Source organism: Corythoichthys intestinalis, chromosome 9 (assembly GCF_030265065.1).
Source record: "Corythoichthys intestinalis isolate RoL2023-P3 chromosome 9, ASM3026506v1, whole genome shotgun sequence".
NCBI classification, from domain to species: Eukaryota; Metazoa; Chordata; class Actinopteri; order Syngnathiformes; family Syngnathidae; genus Corythoichthys; species Corythoichthys intestinalis.
Genome location: NC_080403.1, coordinates 7,255,673 through 7,274,358, shown reverse-complemented (window position 1 = coordinate 7,274,358; position 18,686 = coordinate 7,255,673). Strand labels below are relative to the sequence as shown.

General features: G+C 40.7%; 1 protein-coding gene and 1 long non-coding RNA gene across 3 annotated transcripts in view; both read left to right on the top strand.

The window, feature by feature from the left end:
• The window catches only part of cfap20dc (CFAP20 domain containing), an 89,548-nt gene that overhangs the window by 3,373 nt on the left and 67,489 nt on the right, over window positions 1-18,686 (top strand). Inside the window, exons 7-11 of one of the 2 annotated variants that reach the window (XM_057846943.1) lie at window positions 3,933-4,079; window positions 12,588-12,760; window positions 12,862-12,937; window positions 14,902-15,021; window positions 15,104-15,229. In XM_057846943.1, coding sequence (XP_057702926.1) covers window positions 3,933-4,079; window positions 12,588-12,760; window positions 12,862-12,937; window positions 14,902-15,021; window positions 15,104-15,229 — 642 coding nt within the window. Of the gene's footprint in view, window positions 1-3,932; window positions 4,080-5,285; window positions 5,394-12,587; window positions 12,761-12,861; window positions 12,938-14,901; window positions 15,022-15,103; window positions 15,230-18,686 lie in introns of those variants that run through there. The other variant, XM_057846944.1, reaches the window with a different exon arrangement.
• Window positions 703-3,069, top strand: LOC130922272 (uncharacterized). Its single transcript, XR_009064469.1, has 3 exons — window positions 703-945; window positions 1,146-1,281; window positions 1,518-3,069. It is a non-coding gene; the product is annotated as an uncharacterized LOC130922272 (long non-coding RNA).

The window sequence follows — 18,686 nt, the reverse complement described above, 5'->3', positions numbered from 1 at the left end:
ACTTTCAAAGCTGAGCAAATACCGTAATTTTCACATTTTTAGGCGTACCTGACTATAAGCCGCCACCCAGTAAGTTTGGCACGAAAATTGCATTTGTTCATAGATAGTAGCACTGGACTATAAACCGCAGCTGTCTTCACTGTAATACGGGATATTTACACCAAAATATATTAACCAATTCAATTCAGTTTTATTTGTATAGCCCTATGTCACAACAAGGTTGTCTCAAAGGGCTTTTCAGAGGCAATACTTTATTTGACAGCGGCATCATACGACTGTCATTAGACCTAATGAACCACCATTCATTGCTTCAAGAAGCTTCATTTGGCTATCACTGCTCCCTTGAGGGAGACAGTCAACCTCTGCTGCTATGGAGGACCAAAGCTGCCAAAATTAAAAATAAAAGTAATTAAAAATAAATCAATAAAAGGCAAAATATAAACGACTATAAATACAAAATAAGAATTAAGATACAAAAACTAAAAATGAATCCAAAAATAAATATGGAAATAAATAGCTAATTAAATAAAAGTAAAAATAAAAATGAATATATATACAAAAATAAGAAATTACATTAAAAATGTAAGAATAAATACAAAAATAAATGTGGAAATAAATACAAAAATAAATATATTGATTGAAATAAATGTCAATCAATAAATAAAAGCGCTTTGCCTTATATTTAGTTATTTCATTGTCAGCGCCAACTTGCAAGTGGAAATGTAATTCAAATGAGGGGGCGTTCCTAAGGGTGCCATGGGTTGAACTATTCGCTTATTGGTTGATCGACATTCGATTTCTGAAATCTACTAGCCATGCCTGCCACAGATGACAGAACGTGGGTCTGAAAGTCAGGGAAACAGCCGACCTAGTTTAGTAGTCCTACTTGGTGACAAGTGAGAGAATATGCATTATCCACCGTCGAATGTCAAAGCATGGTATAAGGTGAGTTTGTATGACAGTGGCATATTTTAAAATGAAAACTTGGTTATTCGTATGGCATGCTGCACTCTCTACAGTATATATATCTGACTGCTACTGGTATCAAAGCTACTTGTAACTGCTCCAGTGTAGCTTAGCAGAAGTTACAACTAAGTTCTCATGAAAGCAAACGATATTCCTGCTCACCATAACATTGTTTTTAGAGTCTCTGACTTGAATAATTCCACTGACATCGCAACGTTGGATGCTCGGTGATTACAGGGATCCCAGGATCTCATCCAAATTCTGGGTTCAGAATGATGCAAGGACGTCTCAGGTTCCGACGTACAAAGGTTCAGAGTAAGTGAATGTCATTAATAATTTGACTTGGACTATAGTTTCATTCATTCAAATGAAGTGTCAAGAGGAAATATTTGTGTTAAAAAAAAAAAAAAAAAAGCCGAATCATGACTTTGCCATCAGGGTTAAATCATTTTGTTATTTCAAGTCCTGTTTAAACACTAGAAATTACTTCTTCAGCTTTTATGCAATGCAACTTTTTAAATTGCAACTTGTTTTCCTGTTTTTTCATGGAGGACTTCGTGTGCAAGAATCCATGCCACGTCTGGATCCACCGGGAATTGTCCGCACACTACAACTACAAACTGTTCGGCGTAGATGATATTCTGTGCCGGCCCCCAACAGTCAAAGGCATAGCGATGGCAACCATAAAGTCATAAATTAAAGCTCTATATTGGGGGACTCGGAAGGAAGTACAAAAATAAATTAAGACCATATTTTTTTCACCCATTTTGGAACGATAAACCCATATACAGTATAATATAGACCATTTTAAATTAAGTTTAAATATTTCATGCTTTTATTATTTATTACGCGCTAGGAATCTAATTCATTTAGATTTGGAGTGCTTTCGCTGCCAGCCTCTCCCAGTCAAAAATTGATTGGATGTCAAGCGCTGTCAATGGCAGCCAATGAGTTAAATGTTGATGTTTATGGCTTGCAAAAATAAGAAACCCTAAAATTTTATGTCTCAGAATTGCGAAAAAAATTCTGGGCCCTGCAACACATTGTCTGTTATTGCAGAAATGTTGGTATAGTTTTAGTTGCCACTTCTGGGAGATGATTGGATGAAATTTTACCCATCAAAATCAAATTATGAGGTGTGGCACGCCCTCTTTGCTTGTTGGCTCTTTGAAAATGGCTTAACAAGTTCAACTTCAAAAGGGATAATGTAAAGTGCAAATTTCTAATCAAAAACATAACATTAAAAAAAAACAAAAAAACAATAAAAGCATGAAATATCCCTGACCAAAAAAGTTAAATAAAATTATATAAATGTGAACACTTTCACAGTCTAGGGCTATGCACATACAGATGAGGCTAATCAATAACTAAATTTGCCATATACGATGTGTGCATGTTTAGTTATATTTTAGGACTAGTTGGTTCAACTTTAAATTACATATTTGCAGTTTTATGTGATGGTCCACATGGTCATCCCCCCCATGTCGATGTCAGTCCCAGAAGTGCAGCTGCGACAGGCCTCGACTCCTGAAGAAATTCAGCAGATGTCAGAATTTTCTAATGTATTGAATGTCTACAACGAGACTATCCATCCTGCGTCAAATATTTGGACTTGTTTTAAATGACAGCATAGAATGTTGGTTGTCGTTGATGTGACATTACCTCAATAATGTGAAGAAATAATAAAGGCAATGATTGTTTTTCTGCAAAGTAATATTTTATTGATGACCAGTGTAATACAATACAAATGATAAACAGGCAATTGATGTACAAAAAAGGACTTCCAGCACAACTAACTCGTTCATCAAAAAAATTGTCCACTGGACACCAACATGAGCCACTTAAGGTCAGTAACTTTTTCCCCTAATACTGGCCAACTGCTCACCATCAGCATTCCCTGAAATGTAAATTTATTGCGTCTTCGGGGAGCTTTAGGGTTAAAAAAAAAAAAAAAAAGCACGTAGATAAGTGAGGACGAGAGATGTCTTATTGTTGAGGAACGACACCCCAACCTTCCTCAGAAGTATCTAGAAGAAAATAGATGACAACGGCAAAATGGTATAATAGATTAGCTACGAAAGCATTAAACGAGACACCAGCCGGTGCAAACAGTCTTCCGGAGCACCACACAAACTTGAATGTGTGAATTTTGCTTCACTAAATTGCGCTAACGCTAAACTATTCCTTGTGAGTTTAATGTTGTTAGCAGCTTTATCCATGTCCCGCCTTGCCTCCCCTTCCTGAGACCCAATGCAAGGTATTAGTTTATGGAAGATTATATAGATTCAACATAACTCAACTGGACTTAAGTAAAAAGTTTTTCAAAAAACACACACCAAATTACCAATTTAATACGTACCTTGTCCTCATCCAACCGCACTTTTGAATGGATGTAAAAGATCCAAGCTGGACATAAATGGAGCTAGTGACATAATTTGCCGGATGACACTTAATGACATGTGTCATAAGTATTCAGTAGTAATGCCCATTATAGTGTCATATCATAATTATAACGTTCTTATGACAGTCTTATGACGCCGCTATCAAATAAAGTGTTATCTAACAACCCAAATAAATCAACAAATAAGCCGCACCTGACTATAAGCTGCAGGATTCAAAATGAAGGAAAAAAATAAAGGCTTATAGTTCGAAAATTACAGTAATGTGCACTATAGTTATACATTGGTGAGGACATAATGTGATTGTTGACCTGTCACCCAACTTATGTCTCTCGGCTGCGCAAATTCCTAAATTGAGGTGCTTTGAAAAGGCTCATATTAGATGCTCAAGCACATCACTAAGTTATTTTTGACGTCAAGATCCAGTGTTTTATTGCAGGAAAGATTGGTTAAATGTAAAGAGACTTTGCCATTTTTGACTTTGGAGGATCCACAAATTATATTTTCTTCTGTGCTAAGCAGCATTACACCACTTGATTCTGGCCCCGTATTCTCCTTTGAATCTAGGTATGTTCTTTAATGGGGCCGGTGTTATGGATCAGATCCCTCGCAGCTGCCAGTTTCCACCAAATGTTTGCCACGAGTGTCAGGTTCTGAACATGAGCGTCTTGCGGAAGGCCAATTTGAAAACAACTCAAGCGAACACAGACTGTGGTAAGATCTAATGCTCTGATTCTGAATGGGTCAGTATAGGAAATGTAGGGATTACATGCCTAAAGATTTTTTTTTGTCAACATGTGATGGAAGTTGATTCAAAGTTGATTAATCAATGACATCAATTACCATATTTTTGCGACCATAGTGCGCACTGTATTAAAAGGTGTAGGCTCATTTTTGGGTGTTATTTTTGTATTTAACACACACACAAGGCGCACCGCATTATTGGGCGCATAAATAACATGCTAGCGTGCTAGCATGCACGCTGGTGTATTTTTTTTTTTTTTTTTTTTTTTTTTTATAAGGCAGCGCGCACAAAACTGAGTTCAACTATACTTTACTGAAGAATATGAAGTACGGACATCAGTCTTAATCCACATATCCATCAAAGTCCTCATCTTCTGTATTCGAATCGAACGGCTGGGCTAGGTCTCCATGAAACACGGTAGCTCAATTTTTCTTTAGGCAGTGTTTTTCTCTTAAAAATCACCATAGGTGGCACTTTCTTTTTGCTTCGTGTAGGTGATAGCCTTGAGTTTGAACTGGGCTTTGTAAGCATGTCTCTTTGCAGTAGATGCTATTTTACAGGGTCCTTCGCCAAACAAATGTTGTTTAGCCTAATGCACACACTTGAACGTTACAGCTACTGGGGGCACACCCCCTATCACACGCAACCTACTCCCTTTAACCCTGTAGAGGTTAACCCTGTAGGTTACACAGACACATTTTGGTACGCAGTCCACACAATAGGCGCACCACATTATTAGGCGCACCATCCATTTCGGAGAAAAAATTTTACTTTTAGTTGCGCCTTATCGTCGTGAAAATGCGGTATATTTTTTTTCACCATCGGACAATGCTACAGTAAAGCAACCTCTTATGCCATGAATCAGATTCACATAAAGAGAATTATTGATGAGTCATCATAAAAGTAAATGAAAATACAGATTACCTCTATGTTAAATGTAGGAATTAGAGGGTGTTTCATTGTTCCATACACCTTTTATTATAATTCCTTCCAGCTAGTCTTATGTTTTTTTTTTTTTGTTTTTTTTTTACCTGTCCTGTTCAGCTGTTTGACACGGAGAATGGAAGTCTAAGTGCCCGGATAGTCTGAACAATTTTAATGTTTCACATTGAGAGTCTGACATACCATGACATAACATGATCATTCAAGATACCTCATTTTTTATGACAAAACAGCGAACAGGAAGGGGTTATGGGGGAACAGAAGAAAAGAAACACAAGAGAAGAAAGAGAAGAAACACAAACAACAACAAGAAATACATTGAACGCCTAACTACACTATCTACCAATATGTTGGTGCTATCGTCAGCTAAATGTATTTCCGGTTGACACCATGTGGGGGGCCTGTTGACCATGGAAAGAGGGGGAAGAAGGTGGGGGAGTCTATAAGCTAAGTGATAGAAAGGGGTAGAGTGTACACAAATAAGCATTAGCGCATAAAAATTAGCGCAGCCCATCCCTCCTCCCGCAGCTCAGCAAAGGAGCCCCCCCCCGGAATCCAGGGTGGTCCCCTGGGCCACCCGCGCGCCCATCTACCGGCCCTTGGGGATGGCAAGAGGGACCGCACCACCAACCCCACGCCCGTCCCCAACCCCGTCCACCCACCCGGGCCACGAGCCACCGCCGCAGCCCCCCAGCCGACACGCCACGCCACGGGGCCCCCAGCGGCCCACCAAGCTCCGGGCAGGGCAGGGTCCCCCGCTGTAGCAGGCAACATCCAGCCAATACTCCGCCGCCCAGCCAGCGATCCGCGACGGAGCACAGGGCGAATACCCAGTTAGAGAAGAGAGGGGAAGGCGGAGGCAGGAAAACGCAGAGGAGCCGCCGTGGGGCGACGTGAGACCGGATCCCCGACCTCCCCCCACTCACGCGGCCGGCAGCCCAGGCAGAGAGGAGGCCACGCCTTGGGAGCCATGCCATAGAAAGACGTGTGGGACCCACCTACCACCCTATTACTGTGGCTGCCAGGTTCCCGGCTGGCAGCCGTAACCCAGCACCGTGATGGGATTGTGAGGGGAGGGTAGTGCTATGTATGCATTAAAATAGGAGATCTTGGCTTGGGGCAGTGGGACCGCAGCATGGAAATTCAGCCCAGCTGCCCGTCCCACCGCCCTTTTCCAGAGCTCTCCTGTGGAGTATGATGTTTGTGGTGCGTTTAAAAAAGGTGCAGGGATGGTAGGGCCTGCCGTGAGGAGGTAACCGTGAGGCCCCTCCCCCACCAGGTCCCAACCACCCCACAACCTTGGTGTGTGGTGCATTAAAAACAGGGGGGAGCCAGGCCAGGACTGTATGGCCCCGTCCCAACTCCCCCCGGAGAAATGAATGAGTATGCAAGTGCCAGGGTTAAAGATATTTACAGTGCTGAAGTGAGGAGTGCGTGAGTTAAGAGGCAGGCTCCCACGGGCGTGGCCCCGTCCACCGAAGCAACCGACTGCAGGGCGGGAGAAGCGCCAGGGCCCCGATCAACCCCCGCCCCAGACCACCCACGGTGCACCCGCAACCGCCCACCCCTCCGCCCGCCGCCCGAGCACCCACCCGGCACCCCGAGCAGGCGCTACGCCAAACGCCGGAGACCAGGGGATGTCCACTTCACCAGCAAGGAACAGCAAGCCCCACCCAGGGCCCCGCAGGCCCCATCGACGACCCCGCCGGCAGGAGGGCAGCTGCAGCTGCCGCGGCCCAGGGAGGCGGACAGGGCCGGAGACAGACTAAGGGGACAGAGGCGCAACCCACCCCAGCCCACCCCCGGGCCAGTAGGGAATGGATGCACGGTATGACACCTGGGAGCACCTCCCCGGTATCCGGTACAAGGAGACACGGCTCTGGCCAGGCCGTCCAGGGAGGGAACTATAGCCGCCGCACACACCACCCAACCCCCGCCCCTCTCCACTCCACCCCACCCCGGCCGGCCGGGGAAGGGCCGCGGCCCCCGACACCCCCCGCCCGCGAGACCAGCGTGCGCCCTCCGGGATCCACACACGACCAGACACCACCAGACACGCCCAAGTCTTGTGTTTTTACCAGTATAACTATATTAAGACAGGTTGTGATGAGAATAGCTAAAACTAGCAAGCCGTACCGCTATTCTCATTGAGAACAATTTTATTTTCTTATTTTCTGATCCTTGCCAGTGTATTGTGACTATGGTGCCTTATTTGGCAAGTCTATTCACCACTCCAGTGAGAATTATATTCCTAAAAATAGTAACAGACGGGAAAGTACAGTCCCCTGTAAAATTGGATGAAAGAAGACAAGATGCGCAAATAAAGGTCAAACAGACATAAATGTAACAGAATAAGTTCAACCCTCAACTTAGATTTTAGCCCGCCTCTAAGGTAGCGTTCAGACCACATGCTTTAATGTACCAATCTGATGTTTGTTTTTTTTTTTTAATCTGTCCTGTTAGCTGCTTGATAAGGAGAATGGAAATCTGAGTGTCCAATTGGTCTCATCAGTTTTAATGTATCACATGGGAGTATGGCATAGTCCCATTGTGATCATTCAACGTAACTCGTTTATTTGGCGAAAGCAGCGAACAGGAAGGGGTTATGGGGGTACATAAGAAAGGAAGGAGAGATAGAAGAAGCACAAACAACAACAAGAAATACATTTAACACCTACACTAACTATGAATATGTTGGTGATATCGTTTTAGCTAGTTGTATTTCCAGTTGACACCATGTGGGGGGCAAAGGAGAAAGGGGGGGGGGGTCTGAAAGATAAATGATTAGGAGTGGTGGAGTATACAAAAATCAGCCATGTGGCATAGAAACCCAGTATTTTTGTGAAACCCTTGTGAGTGTGAATATGTACAAATCTGATGTTTTTTTGTCATTCGATTTTTTGTGTGCTTGTTCATTCCATAGTGGTCCTGAAATGACATGCGTGCATAAAAGATTAATAACCAAGACACGTAACAGCATGCTTTGAGCAAAACTTAACAAATGACATTACAAGCAGCTGTCATTCAAGAGCCCAACAGCTGGGTTTATCGCCTGGAACGTTACTCAGCTCATTGTAAAATTGACATGTTATCTTAATTTTTCTCTAGCATTGAAATGAGGTTTTTCCATGTCCCCTCTCGATCATTTCACGAGAAATACTTTCAATGACCAGTTTCGGTTGTATACCTAAAGTCACCTTTAAATTGTTTTATACCCCCCAAATACTTATGTTCCCTAACACAGTGGTCCCCAACCACCGGGCCAAGGACTGGTACGGTTCCATGAAACTTTTGCTACCGGGCTGCACAGAAATAGTAAATAATTGATTAACGACCGCATTCTGGCCTCTGCCTCTTGACACACCAATCTGCCTGTCTACTCTATAGATACAATAATAAAACTGGATAGGACCATCGTCATAGAAATCGTTTGGAGCTAGCACCAATCATCTATTTTATTATATCTTTGTGCCCTTGTCCTCGGTAATGATGTATGACGTAGGCACATCAGATGTGTTCCTGGAAATAATAGGCCTACACTCTAGCAAAAATGACTGACAGACGTCTCTGGACAGCTTTTTTAACGGGGAAATAGCCAGAAGAGGAGCCCGTAACCTCCAAGAAAACGAAAACCTCTTTCAACAGCCTGTAACCTCTAAGAAAACGAAAACCTCTTTTAACAGACAATACCAAGAATCCTACCTAAAATATGGGTTTATGCGGCCAAAAGCCAGCAAAAGAGGCAATGAAGCTTTCAAACCTGCTTCGGCACAGAAGAGACTCAGCAACCTGGATTACTTTGGAATTTTTTAAAAGAAAAAAAGCGCGAGCACAAAAGACAGAAACAATTACTGTGGGTCACCACATCAACAAAAGTGAATAATAGTTCGTGGCGAACCGTATTGCTAAAGCCAAGAAATCTTTCACAATTAGAGAAGAACCTATTATGCCTACAACTATGTAAAGTATATTTGCCTTATTTGCCGATCTCCCATCACACCTAGATAGGATCATCTCATCTAAATGAAACAAGCTCAGGCCTCCCACTCAGCGTATAGTGAGTTACATTTTCCTTGCACTTAACTGTATTTTTTAGCTCTCTCGTGTTATTTTATATTTGCTGTATTTTTATGACACACATTGCCCGTCCATGAAAAAAAGCCCACATCACACCAGTCCATGGTGCAAAAAAGGTTGGGGACCACTGCTCTAACACATCACTGGACCGCCACTGCATTACACTGTCTATGTCATCTATCCACTATTTCACCTGTTGCAGAACAGTACAAAAAATGAAGACGTGAGCACTGGACTGTTCAGATCACAGTGACATTCTGAAAAAAATCTTATCCATGCCACATTCAAAACCATATATGCGAAAGTGCGGATGAGTGATGGATGTGACTGCCTGGTCAGACCTTCATTAAAGAATCTCATACACGTCAGTTTAAGGCGAAAAGATCCATCATGGATCATTTCAAGCTGCCATCTAAAATACCCCAAAAAAAATCATTCATGTTGGCATAGCAACTTGCCCTCCTGTTTAGCCATACCAGTTCTAATGCACACTTATCATAGAGGAAGGAAATAGCTCCACTTCACTCTTGGAAAAAAATGTCATTTAGGATTAAAACAGGGCCAGGCTGGTTGTTACGGCAACAAAAGGACCTTAATGCACTTCGAGATTACTTCAGGTAACAATCGGACTTAATAAATATTAATAATTATAATGTTTTGCAGTGTTGCTCTTGTGCATTTGAAGTAAAAGCCAGTAAATAAATGTTTTGTACCATGTCAATGGGTTCAAAATATTTATCCTATTCTTCCACTGAGGCAAGATATCTCTTTTTATCTAACCCCAAATTGAACAGAGAGTACCACCGGATGTCTATTTGTTGTATGGTGTTAAGGCGTCATAAATGTGTAGTGTATTTTAAACAACAAACAACAAAATGGATGGTTATAAAACAATTTCACAGAAATAAAACTTGCTCTCCATCCTTCATGTGAGCTTTACAAAGACTATTTGCAATGTGTTCCATCCTATCGATTGTGTTAAGTATTTTCTTTTTTTTTTTTTTTTTTTAGTATTGCTGTTGATTAGATAGACGTTAACCAAGTAATGTGTTAGCGCTACCATGAGAGGTCTTTTGACTGTTCCACCAGTATTTAAAGAAATCAATATAATAGTTAATTTGGAGTTCCAATGGCTGATCTCCTCTTCGCTTTCATGCAGCTCTTAATTTGAAAGCCTTTTTATGATATTCATTATGGAGTTGTCTGATAAGGACTTTTTAACCGATATCCCAGTATTGTCCAACTCCAAAAATCAGATACCGATATATGTGGTTCTGGACTTAACATATTCTGGCTAATTGTATTGCAATGCCCCACTGGATGATTTAATAAGGATAAATGTAACAACTTCAAGGTTGTCCAAATAAACATTCTGTGAAAAATAAGAGAGCAACTCCAACTGAAATTAGGGGAAAATGTGCCTTTATTGCACAACTTTACTGTATTTATTGGTGGAATCAAAATAGTGCAAACATCAGTTTTTGGATCAAGTGCAAGTGCAAAGTGCCAATAAGGCACCTATTCTGTCCTCAGTGTGTGTGTGGATACACAAATGGACAGATAGTGAACAAATCAGGCTCAGACGCTGGAGTAAAGTTGAATTGTAGTTAGCGCGAGAGCAGAGGATGCAGACGACAGGGTAAGGTGGAGACAATTCATTCACTGTGGCGAACCTTGAAGGGAAAAGCTGAAAGGAAAAGAGGAAGAGTACAGCTTGCAAGCAATGAAATAATGTAAACACATTTTACCAGAAATGCAAACAAAATGAAATATAAACATCTGCAATATACTACACAACGCTCATGAATATAAAACAAAGGAAGAATGTATCTTAAAAGCGATGCTTGTAATAAGGCACAAACAACATTGTGAGCAAGAACTGCTATGGTATTGGCTGCAGATGTCAGCTCGTCCATTTACAATGTATCACAAAAGTGAGTACACCATACACATTACATGGCTGTCACCCCAGGAGGAAGCCTCTTCTGAAGACGGTACACAAGAAAGCCCGCCCGTCTCATCAGACCATAGGACATTGTTCCAGTGATCCATGTGCTTTGTTGACATGTCTTCAGCAAACTGTTTGCGGGTTTTCTTGTGTACCGTCTTGAACTAGAAAGTGCTGGAACTTATCAAAACTAATTATATTAAAGTGCCAGCATCCGGCACGACATGACAGCACTGCCATATGCAAATTGGCCCAAAACTGATAATGAAAAACAGGTTTTAATATTATCCAATATCATTTTTAAATGCTTTTATCGGTAGCTGATAATATCGGCCAACTCCAATATGTTCGGATAACTCTAAAATATTCTTATATTGGGTATTACAGTTACACAAAGGTGTTTTTATGTAATATTTTTGCTCTCACCAACAGTATCAGTAATTACTGTATGTAATTATACTTAATGATACCGGATTACTTGTTCCAAATATAGAAGGCATATAGAGAAGATTTTGAAAGATTGAGTGCACAATGTTTTTCTACAGTTAAAAGGTACATCATTTGTGCAATCTTTTGCAATGAGTTATTTGTACATACTTCATCATCCACTCATATGCGTACAAAGACATGCACCAGTAATCCAGTGCTGCAGCCTCTGTGGCCTCTTTTATCAGCACATATTTATTTGTTCTGACAGCCATTTCAGTGTTGACTCAAGCGGCGGTGCCCGCAAAAGACAGGAGCGACCACCTACAAGAACGAGCTTATAATGATTAGCATCATTAGCATACCATTCCCTCATCACAATTAAATGGTTTGCTATTAAAGAAGACATCCAGTTAAACGGCGACAGCCTTGCCTGCTTGCCTCAGTGCCTTGTCAGGAATTGTTAGGTCTGAAGGCACAATAAACAACCCAAACATCTCAATCCTACGCCAAACACATTTGATTCAAGGTCGCAGATTGTTTTTATTTACACCTCCAGGATTTAATCATCTGTCGCTGCAAGTTTATTTTGCCCACATTCTTTCATGAATTTCCTGCAGACTGCTTCTTCACTGCGTCTATGTCCCTATCACTGTGCCTTTCTTGAAATCGCTTCACAAACATCAAACAAGTTTGTACCTTTTGTAAGAAGACTGAAACATGCTGCCAAAGTGAATGCATCCCCGTGTAGATGCCAATGCTCATGTGTTGTCAATATGATGCCCACTTTAACTGATATTTATTCCGAGAATGAAATAGGCCAGTCGGAATCCCTCATGATACAAGGCAGGAAAATTGCCACTGGCAGCTTTTTTTCTTTCATTTTTAAAACTTGTCCATGGCTTTCACAACTTTACCGGATTGATCGTCCACCTTCAAGTGTTATCATCATTGATCATCATCATGTTCAGCATTAGATAACGTGCTTATTATTTGCAACACTACTTGAAGCCTGAGCAATCTTTCTAAATGATAGCTGTTGAAGATCGATAGCCGTCAATAAGTAATGTGACTGTCTGTGAAGGACCTGACCAGCATCCTGCTGTCAGATCAACCACTTCTTACAGAAGCAAGCCGCAGGCAGCTCCACACACAGCCTCAGGCTCGAGAGCCGATGCAGCGGCAACACATGCTAGTAAAAAAGGTGGCCCCGCTGCAAATGGGATGGAAAAAGGAGAACCCTCCACTGAAAAAACGGTAATAACAGGAATTCGATCAGAACACATTGCTCTTTATGATTGGGCCCATCATTTCATGTATAACTGTAATTATTTCTGTCTTTGTGATACATCCTGCAGGCATACTTAAATCCGACACACCAGCAAATTAATGTGGAGATTGAAGATCCAGAAGCATCACACCTTCATCAAGAGGGTAATGAATAATTTTGATAAGTAATGTAGTAATCATACAGTACATGTATCACACTGTATTATGGTACGTCACCTTGATGTGCACATGTAAACAGTTCAAATGAAAACTGGATTTTACGTCCACTTTCTTCAGTGGCGGAACAAATTCGATCAGTGCAAGGGTGGGATGAGTATGACTGTGGCCTGCTTTTACTATTGGGTTGCCAGAGGTGGGTTAAGTAGATAAAGATTTGACTCAAGTAAAAGTACTGTTACTTCAAAATGATATTACTTATAAAAGTAGTCATTCAAAAAAAATTACTCAACTATAAGTAAAAACAAAAAAAAAGTATACAGTAAAAAGAATACTCAAACAATGAGTAACATTGTGAATAACCGCTTAGAATGTCTGATATTTTTTTTAAACAATGGTATTATTTTTCTCAACACAATGTCATCTATATTAACTGTTATTATTATACTGTACTATAACCTATTACATAAACATATTTGCCTAAAGAAATACACAAAAAACGTTGAATTCCACAAAAAACAATGAATTCTAACAAGAAATATCTACAGAGATGAAACATCACATGTCCAAAGACCATGAGTGACCTCTAGTGGAGAAAACATTTCCTAACATAAATTAAAAAGATTATAGCTTCGATTTTCCGTGATCTATCGGTGCAAAATAGAAACTGGGGAAAAGATTGAAATCCGTGCTTTCAAGTAACATTGACTCCTTGTCCAATAGTTTATTTTTTATGACGCTTTAAAGATGCCACGTGATTGAACTGGCCACCGTAATCATAGAACTTCCGAATGTAAGCTTCCGTCTGGTTGGTATAATGGAGTCATGTAATTATTGTTGCGACGTCTCATTGGTGAAACTAGTAGCACCACTGTCGGCATCCCTGGCAACAACAACAAAAAGTAAACTCTAATGTGAAGAATAAAGGAAAATGTAACGACTCTAGTACAGCCCAAAGTAGCGGAGTAAGGGTAGCATTTGTTCTTCATAAACCTAATCAAGTAAAAATCAAAAGTACGGCGTGGTAAAAAGACTCTTATAAGTACATTTTTCTCAAAAGGGTACTCAAGTAAATGTAACAGAGTAAATGCAACGCAGTACTACACACCTCGAGAAACCCAATAAAAGGAATCTATAAATAAGGCTAGTCACACTATTCTGAGGTTTTTACATTCTTATTTCTTGGCTTGGTGAAATTAAAGGGACAGCTCTGGCTTATGCGGTAAGCCAACATTGATCCTTGGCCTACTTTTTTGCTGGTCAATGGAAAGCGCAGCTTTCATTTCAATATCAGTGGGCTGAAAATGCCTGAGATGTTCCCGTGGTATATTGGCCTTCTCCTCTTCCGTGTCGCTCAGGCGCAAGTGTCCATAAATGCCAAGCTTGATGGGTTCACAGGCACTCCAGACCGAACAATTTGTATACAAATATTAAAAAGTCAATTTTCCATAATATTGCCTGTCGACTTAAAAAAAAAAATATATATATATGATTGTAATTTGCAGCGGAATTGAACGTGCATTTCAACATACGTGATTGTAATTTTGAGCCCCTCAGATGATATACAGATGCATCCACAGGGATGAATGCAATGGATAAAGGAGGGAAGGATGGATGGACTTTATATAATGTCATTAATTCCTTAATTATATTAATTTTAACGAAACAAATATTCTGCTAACTTGTAATGACAGCACACCTAACCAGGGTTACCAAGTACTGTATGGTTCTTTCAAATTACAATATGTAAATCTTAATAGATTTTACAAGTGGGCCCTTACGCTTTGGCCTTTGATTGTCATTTTAACAGAAAGTTCACATAGGTCAAAGTAAAGTGGAATCAGTTAAATTCTCAATAAAGCCTTTGCTGTAAATTAATATAAGACTCTGTGTTGCTGTGATTCCTTCATTAATAGTTTATTTCACGGTCTACTGGCATTTATTGTAAATAGGAGCACCCTCCAGCTTGCAGCCGCATCCTCCAGAAGGCAAAGTGCTCAACAAGCAAGCATCTGAGAGGAGAAAGTTACGAGTCCAAAGCACAGCAGCAGAGAGGCTCCAAGCACTACTGGGTAAGCTACAAAGGCCAGAATGTGTGTATAAAAGGACAAAACCACTTGAGTTTAAAAATGGGATTTTATTCTACCCCTGAAGATCCTGCTAATGTTAGCCACAGCAGGAGAAACGAGTCCAGGGAGAAACACAGCCCTCCATCAAGTGGACTGGAGAGCAGACAAGAAACTTTGACCCCAAAAGAAACGGCACAGGTTCTAAAAACAGGTGAGGCTCACATCTGCTGGGAATGTTGAAGCAGCATGATGGCACCGCCAGGCAAAACTAATGACCACTTTTCCAATAATTATTCAAAACACATAGCAGTGGATCCAGACTGATTTTATTCTTTTAATTTCAGTTTTCTTTGTAATATTGCTGAAATTTAAATGAGCCTCACCCCAAGTTGTATTCTTAGCTGCTTTTTGTTCCACTTTTTTACGTCAACCACATTGTAGCCATTTACTGCAGAGTTTCCGCGGAGTGGTGCCTTGACTGGTGTTACACACGCTACAAAAACAAATGCTTCAGCTAGGTCATTGTATGAACACTGAAAGAACCACACATTCCTGATACTGTTATTCTCCGAAGTAAAAAATGCTTACTTTACAATAAATGCAGGTGCCTCTCATATAATTAGTCATTAGTCACACATACAACAAGAACTAATGCTTTGGCTACAGTCATGGACGAAATTATTGGCACCTCTGGAATTTTTCCAGAAAATACAGCATTTCTAACAGAAATTAATGCAATTACAAATGTTTTCATTATGAATGTGTTTATTTCTAGGATGTGCATTGGAAAAACACAAAAACGCTGAAGAGAAAAGCCAAAATGTACACAATTTTACACAAAATGCAAAAAAAGGGCTGGACAAAATTGTTGGCACCCTCCATTGAATATTTGGTTGCGCATCCTTTAGAAGAAATAACAGAAAGCAATCGCTTCCTATAACCATCAACTAGTTTTGTGCCCCTCTCAGATGGAATTTTGAACCACTCTACTTTTGCGAACTGTTCCAGGTCCCTCAAATTTTAAGGGTGCCTTCTTGCAACAGCAATGGTGTACCGCAAGCAAAACGTCACTTCCGCTCATTAATATTCATGTCATTAGCTACTGTTGCTAAGTAGGGCCAAGCCACCGTTTGTCCCTAATAGGAAGTGAATGGAAATCGTGTACGAAGGAGATGTTTACATAGCTAAACCTACCAGTTCTCTCCGAAAATGATGTGCCTGGTGCCAAATTCACTGGCAAAGATGTGGAAGAACATAAAAATGTTCAGTTAAAGAGACGGCTTGAGTGTCGAAGGCTGAAAAAGACTAAAAAAACGAGCCGATCTAAGCATAGCCTTAGCTTTTTTGATCGACGCGACTGACAATGACATTCTCCTGTTTCAACAAGCTATCCTTTACCATCAGCCCTGTCTTTTTTATATATATCCTCTGGTTGTCCTACGTCTCTTACCGTTCTTTGGGGTAATTTAGTTAGCTTTGTGTAGCGATTGCAAATGCTACTCAGTGACAGCCAGCAAACACTTTTAATTTTTTCATTGATAACAAATCTTAATTCTATAATTTATTTACACTTCCCCCTTACTAAAGTTGTTATATATATATATTGTAATTTTTTTTTCAGGTCATTCATTGTCAGACAGAAGCAGTACAGCGCAACGTTACGCTAAAAAAATAAGTTACAAATATAAAAATGGCTTACCTCTTTGTCCTCTGAAAGACCATGCCAACCCAACAAAATGTTTACTGCATATGAAATGTCAATGGATTCACCGAGCTGGTGTTAAAGTCCGCGCAAGTTGATTCGGTCTTCACATTTTTTCTTCCCGAGTTTTTGGTTTCCGTAAAAGTATGAAGAAAACATCCTTCATGTGTCGTAATGTCTAGAGTCGTTTCTACAAGTTCCAAAAAAGCAATGCGTCATCGGCATGTTCGTTTTTGAAAGATTACCGGCGAAAAGTAGCACAAATTACGTTGTTTTTATGCAAGGGCGGGTCTATAATGTCCCACTTCTGCTTTACTTCCGCTTTACGATGCGACGTCACGGTCTAAAAATAGCATGCGTGCAGTACGCCATTTTGAGATCTCTCCATAGTGTTCAATTTGATTTAGATCCGGACTCATCTCCACCATGTTTGCCTAAAGGCACTGTGTTCTTTTCTTTGTAGGCCTCTTTTTTTCTAGCACTGGGCACTGGTCTCCAACCATTTCTTGGTGCAATTTGAGGTATGTTTTGGGGCAATGACCTGTTAGAACACCCATGACAGGCCCAAAACATTTTGATAGTCTCCTTATTTCAGTAAAAAATGCTTACTTTAAAATAAATGCAGTTACGGTTACTGTTACTATTCCTTTAAAAATTACATACAGTTGCGTCTCATATAATTATAATATCGTGAAAAAGCTCAACATTTTTTGTCCGTCATTTTAGAATGTGAACAATATATTGAATTACTACACAAAAAAATAAAAGTATCTGTTTGAAGCTTTTTCTTACATTTTCAGATGGTTAGCCTTATTGATGACAAACCCCATATAATTCAGTGTCTCAAAAGACTGGAATATAAATGAAATTTTAAGTATAGGAATTAATTGTGTCACACCCCTAGCCGCCATATTTAAAATAAACTACCCTGTACAAAATCTGTGTGCTCTTCCAGTCTCGTCTTTAGACATTGGCTTTGCTTGCCAGTGTGTTCCCTTCAAACATGCAAGAATTGCAGCTGTGTCCTCGAAGGTCTTCATTTCGTTTCCGTTCAGTAGTTTTCACGGTTTTATTTTGCCAGAGGTGGGTCTGGCGAGTAAATAATGTGTCACTGGCACAGACTACAACATCACAGCACAGTACAGTTCATATCAGGCACAGTACCCATGTGCAAACAGTGCTGCCTGGCGAAGGATAGTTCCTATAACCACTGGAGAGGCCTTTAGTTATAGGAACTAAGTATTCAGGTTCCTTTAGTCCAAAAGTGGCTAAAGTCCCCTGTCAAAAGGAACTTCAACTCCCACCAGGAGCAGAACATCACCAACCTCTGGTAAGAAGCAGGGTGTGGACCATGTTCCACGCCTCTCTTACTGAGGCTGCTGACATAAGATGTACCTGTCATGGCAGCATTCCCTGAACCCGTTGGAGGATAGCTGCGGTAAGCGATGCCATAAAGCTGAAGGGCTTATCGGACCTTTTTGGCCTGTAGGACTTCAGCAGCATCTGATGGGTACTAGCTGGCCAAGTGTAACATGGCTTTGGTGTACTTCGCCTACTGCTCATAGTTAGCTGGGATAGACTCCAACACCCCCGGGACCCACGTGAGAATAAGCTGCACGGGAGATGAATAATAATGGTTAGGGCAGAACGGGTACTCTGTGTGTAATTTCCCATGTTTGCCTCAAAGTTCTCAGTTTTGGGGTCCAAATCTGCACTCTGGACCTTTTTGTGTGGATTTTGCAGCTCTCCCTGTACTTTCATGGCTTTTTCTCCAGATATTGCCAAATTCCAAAAACATGCAAGATTTTAAATTGCCCGTAGGGTTGATTCCAAAATAGCTGTTATAGATAAAGTAGGTAAGGTATGTTGTTAGTACATGCACACAACCCATATCCTTTGTAAAAAAAATATATATATTTCAAAAATCAAACAGGCCTGTTAAATAAACATTGTAGCCATGCCTGTT